A 5,793-nucleotide genomic window follows, 5' to 3' on the forward strand; every position below is an offset into this window, starting at 1 on the left:
ATATATCTACATGAGCAGATTTATTCTTTCTGCCCACATCAGCCTGTGCAGATGCCTAGTTGACAGACAAGGAGAAGAGAGTAACACTGCTGAGGTTTCTCTGAATTCTTCAAGCCTGACCAAACTTCAAGTGCAAACACTCTCACCAGTTTCCTTTAGGAGTTCTTACAAACAACCAATTTCACTGCTGTTAAAAACCATGATCAACATCTGCTCAGGTGTGTTTTCCAGAATCTAAAATATCACAGAGACATTGCTGCCTTTCAGGGGCCCAAAGAGGGTCAGCTTTCAAGGCCCAGAGGGTACTACCAGTGATTGCTGTGGTCCCAGTGACTCCAGGAGTGAATGTCCAGCCCAGGTGTTAACAAGAGGGGAAGGCCAAGGCAGTGGGAGACCATGAATGTGAGGCCGAGAGAACTGGAGGCCAGAAGAACCGATAGCCTTTATGGGCCACTCAGCATTGCTCTCCTTGAGCAGGAGGAGCAATCTCCTGGTAAAAAGCTAAATGAAAACGTCCGGCAACACCCTGTGATAACCACATGAAAGCCTAGCTCCTGTGAGGGGCCTTTGTCAGGGAACTGCAAGCAGAGCATGAAATGTCGCGTGTTGCAGCGAAGCCATCCAGGGCATGCCCTCACTCTGCTCTGGGCTGCTCTGGGGGAAAGCAGGATATTTAAGTAGGTGTTTATTCACTAAAGCGTTCTTTCATGCTTGGGAACTGTGACTGTAGCCTCCGCATCAAAGATAACTTCATAATAGCCTTTTAGTGGAAATAGCTGTTATTTACAAGCTAAGCTGAGGTGTAAAATAAAAGCAGTGGATGTTATTCATAATGCACTAGAAAAATTGCTTCCATATAAGACTTCTTTTTTTTTTTTAACTTCTGAAAGCAGCAATTTCAGGTTAGAAATCATGGAGAAAATCTTGGATCCATTGAAGTCAGCCAAGTAATTTCCTTACCAGTGTTATGAAGAACATTTTAGCTTATGAAAGACCAGCATATTTTTTGATCTAATTTCTTTTTCATCATTCTTTTTATTTCATTACTTTCTGTACATTTCAGCTGGGCAGTGCAAGCAGATAGGGGTTTTTTCTATTCCCAATTACTCTGACTGTACCATTCCTGTGTCTGAGAACAGTGAAGACAAGCACAGTTTTTACAATTTCTTAAAAAATAACCAACAAACAAAAGAACAACCAGATCCAAGCTGCTCTTATCCCTGACCCAAAACTAGTGATATTTCTTCTCCAAATCCTCCCCTCTTCTTTTCTAAATTGACCAAAACTCGGGCATTAAATTATCTCACGTCACTTCTTCAGTGCACTGAAATGCTGACATTTAGAAGGAAACCACTTTGTATTTTGAGTGAGTCACAAACTATATACTGGATATTTGGTTAACCAGGGTCTATCTTTTATTTGCATTCCTGAGTATTGAAAAGCGTCAGAGAACTAAAACAGAAGGATAACAGAAGCTGTGATGCTCATTCTTCTCACACATACTTCCTTACATTTTTTTCTACAGACTATCAAAATGGAAGAACAAAAATAGACTCACAGTTCCAATGATAGACTGGATTCTTATTCTTCTGAGACATTTCCATAGAGGAATTCTACAAAGTCTATAGTACAGCTCAGCTAAATTCTATACAAGTGTAACATGAACTCCCTGGTTAATGCACGTGTCACTGCTCAGCTCTTTTCTGCCTGCCACCCTCTCACCATCATTGTAAGATTTGTGCCTGCTAAGATCCATATTCAGACTGCAGAGAGCTATGATCATTCCCCATAACATAGATCTGACATTCATCTTGCTTATTTTCTGCACTGAAGTATTGCACTACATTTTTAGAGTACCTGTGATGACTTGAAAAGGGCCTGGGACACTAAGAGTCTGTTGGTATCACTTGATCTGCCTCATAAGAAAGTTCTAGGTCTTAATTAGTTAATTAATATCTAGAGAGTTCTTTAGGTTTTTGGGCAGCATGCCCAATGGAAGTCATCCTACAGCAATGGAAATCCTCTGTCCACACAGCTTGGAGCTCTCAGTGAGCTTCAGAAGTTTGGGGAACATTACATACTTGCTAAAATTTGTGTTTTTACTCCAGAGCTTCATGGCTCCACTCCACCCTATGCTGTCCACAGAGAAGTACAAATACAGTGTACACAGTTAGTTACTGCAACAGCTTCAGCTTTGTGATATGAACATCTTAAGCTGTTTCCCTCTCTCCTTGCATTCAAGTACAAAAGCAGAGACATTGTATTAGAAAAAAAAAAAAGATTTTGTTTTAAGTTAGCATAGGAATGAAAACAGAAGATATGTAATGTTTATCCATTACCAAGTCGATACCTCATATGTCCAACCATATGCCATGTAACAAGCTTTTTTTCTGAAGCATCTAAGCACTACATTTTTATCATTTTTGCATTACATTGCAGCCAGATCCTCGAGATAAGGAAACAAGGAAATACTAAAGCGTGTTTTGTTTGGCTGGGGAGAGCAACCTGTCTGACAAGTGAGCAAAAGTTACATAAGGGCCCAGGAGTAAAGTTCTGCTGAGTAAAACACACCATCTAGAGGTGAACACCACTTCTGCAAGTACTGCAGAAGAAAACTGCTCTGACTTGAAGCAATTAAATTGCTCGCAGAAAAAGAAGAAAATTCATTTCCGTGGAGGCAACAAAATCAGAACTTCGTGCTTTCGGTCCTTGAAGAAATATCTGTGAGGCTTTTTCTAAGAAACGTATCAAGTCAAATAAGGCTCCTGTTCTCACAGACCTTTTGAAAATAAAACCAGGTTACTGCACATGCTTGCTCCAGAGGTCGCAAAAGGAAGGTGCTTGCTCTCAGGGGCTGCGGAATGTATGAAGAGCAAAAACGCCTCTGCAGATAGGCTCCTACTTTCAGCTTATGGAAGAAATCCATACACTGTGAAACTCCTGTTGAAGCCAGTGGAGGTCAGTGGTGCTGCTGCAATGGAGTGCCAAAAAAAGTTCCTGGTCTGGAAGCAGAGAGGATCTTCAAGCCCATGGAGAAACATCACCTCCCCTGGTGACATTTTAGCCAGTTTTTCAGGGTTTCCAAGCTTGGTGGGGCCCAGCAAAAAGGATGCAGAGAACGCAAGTGTTTCTCTATTAGTGTGGAATTACCTGATGTTCATTAAAGCGGTAAATTGTCAGTGGTTTCTTTATTATCACTATCATAAAAGCTGGGTAGGCAGGAAAGCCAGAAGATGGGAAACACTGTACTTCACATTCTTTCCCCACCTTGTTCAGAGGAATATTCCTCCATTGATCTAGTTGCAGGAATCATATGTAAACAAACATGTGTTGAAGCTTCCATACAAATAGGAATCACAACATCTTGTGCACCTTTTTAATTAACCATATGTTTTCTTTGTATCTATCTCAAGAATGTCAAAATCAGAACGTTTCCCCAGTGACAGCTTCATCCTTTAAACTTCACAGATGAGAAAGAAAACATAACAATCTGTGCTAAAACAGGAGTAGAGTTACTAGGGTGACACTTTGTAATTTGTAGGATGCTGATAATGAACCTTTGAAAAGCACAAGAACTTAAAGCTCAAGAGACCACAGAGACCCAGTTTGTCTCTACTGTCACCGAAATAGCAGTGAAGATGGTGAATTCCTTCTGCCCTTTCCCTCCCCAGATCTTTGCTACTATTAACTGCTCTACTTCCTAGAGGCAGGGTGCTGCCCATAGCACCAGGGAGATCTGGGAGATCTAGGGAGGAGGGAGGCTCTGGTCCATAGCTTGCCTCAGATGTGTCAAAGATCTGCTGCTGAGAAAGTGATCTCTTCTGTCAGGCTCTTCTGCAGCCATCTTCAGTCACTGCAAAGTTGTGGCACCACCTCACCTCTTCCTACAAGGACAGATAAACTATTGTGGCAGCAGAAGCCTCTGGGTTTTATTCATTTGACACTGGTAGAGGACATCAGGTTTCTTTCCCTTTCCCTTCTGCATTCTGCAAATGCAAATGTCTTCATTAAAGTCTTCAGGGAGAATGATGCCAAGGATAGGTTTGCATTTTAGGTGTCTGCATACCTGGAGATATCAGGAGGTTCTCAAGGAGCTTCAGAGTGTTTGAATCCAGCTCAGAAAACTTTGAGTTCTGCTTTCGAAAGAGCCTAAACTTTGCCCATGTCAGTCATTCCCTGTGCCAAACTGCCCATTTGCTCACAGCCTTGTAGTCTGGGCCCAGGAACAAGCTGTAGGCAGCTCAGCAGACATCAACGTACACAACAAGGCTATTCAGCATCTAGAAAGAGATTACGGTGAGGTTTTTTTTTTCAAGACAGATAAAAGTAGAGGTGCAGCAACTGCTGGGTTTTCTACAATGCCATGAAAAAATTATGCATACAGTTGAAGCAAAAAAAAAACAAAAAAAAAACAAAAAACCAGCCAACCAACCAACTGACCAGACAGATTGTTAGCAACGAAGAACAATAAACTGCTGGTAAGTTATTTCGCAGGACATCTACAGTAAGCTTTGGAAAGCTTGCTTAAACCAGCTGCCCTGCTCCTGTCAGAGCAGCACATTGCTGTGGGCAGAGCACTGGTTGCCAGCGTTCTTTATTCAGGGGTTTTAGGATAACAGTGACATCAGAGGTAGAAACAGCCTGTAAACCACAGGAACTTACCTCCTCTTGGAAGCATAGTGGTTTCCCTCATAAAAGAACAGCAAGTGTTAAAATGTCACTGAGGGACTTGATTTTGACCACAAGGCCAAGGAAAAGCAAGTGTCTTTAGTAAATCAGCTTCTCAGTGACCTCTGACAGAGCAAATCTGCCAAGGCTAAATTGGCTCACTTTTAGGCCAAAGCCAATGATTTATCTGTGTTGGTTGGTCTTAAATCCTGTAGGCTTTATTGAGATTAAAAGGAAAGGTTCTCCGTGGAGAGCAAAGCAGCAGCCAAAATCTGGCCTTTTGACAGAAGGGAGATGTGGTGCCGGGCTGAGAAGGTTCAGGAGGGGTGCGACAGAGCAGAGATGAGTGTGTAGCACTGTCAACAAAGTATGGCTGTGGCTTGATCCCCAGCTCTGCAGGGCTTGCGCCAAACTCCAGCTGCTTCCCAGCGTGAGCTTAGGTTGGGCACTGTCCTGAGGAGTAAATACAGAGGTGGAGGCTGTGCTGGCTGCCTGATGCAAAGCTGCAAATCTCTGCAAAACTCCCAGTGCTGCACTGGCTGAAGCTTAAGTGTGTGTAAGAGGGAGAGAGAGAAGATAAAGAGAGGATGCCTGGGGAGATGAAAAAGCTTGGAATGAGTCACTCCTCATTTTTTTCTCTAATTTGGTGGGTAGCACAGAGGGTGATGCTTTTCTGTCTCCTTGCTGAATAGCTCGCGCAAAGTCAGACTTGGTGCAGTCAATGAAAGGACTTCTCTGCATCCAGCCCATATATGGTGCAAAACAAGGAAGAGAATTGGGCACAGGAACATGCTGGCTGCAAGCGCTTCTGCCCGGCATTAAGCCTGGGAAACTGAGCACCTTTCTGTTGCTCAAAGATTTTATGAGTCGTGGTACAAGTTCAAAACTGGAGGCACTCTTCAGTAGCTTCCTCGGCTTACAAGTGCCGTTCTGAAATGGCTTTTGGCTCCTGACACTGACTTAGGCCCAGCCACAGGATAGTCACCGGTGGATTATAAACTGTATAAAACCCTCACAGTAAACAGATTTACGGCGGCGCAGAGACGGTAAAGCAGGCTGAGCCTCAGCCAGCGCGGCCCCACATCGAGGGAAGGACGAGCTTGTCCCGGAGGGGCTGCCTCCCCT

At 43.3% G+C, this 5,793-nt stretch overlaps 1 protein-coding gene across 1 annotated transcript in view; it reads left to right on the forward strand.

Annotated features, from left to right (window-relative positions):
• Positions 1 to 396: 396 nt before the first annotated feature.
• SYNM (synemin) overlaps positions 397 to 5,793 on the forward strand; it is a 26,156-nt gene continuing 20,759 nt past the window's right edge. The window contains exon 1 of the mRNA XM_010717648.2: positions 397 to 528. Coding sequence (XP_010715950.2) covers positions 397 to 528 — 132 coding nt within the window. The remainder of the gene's footprint in view (positions 529 to 5,793) is intronic.

The sequence above is a fragment of the Meleagris gallopavo genome, chromosome 12 (assembly GCF_000146605.3).
Source record: "Meleagris gallopavo isolate NT-WF06-2002-E0010 breed Aviagen turkey brand Nicholas breeding stock chromosome 12, Turkey_5.1, whole genome shotgun sequence".
In the NCBI taxonomy this organism is placed as follows: domain Eukaryota; kingdom Metazoa; phylum Chordata; class Aves; order Galliformes; family Phasianidae; genus Meleagris; species Meleagris gallopavo.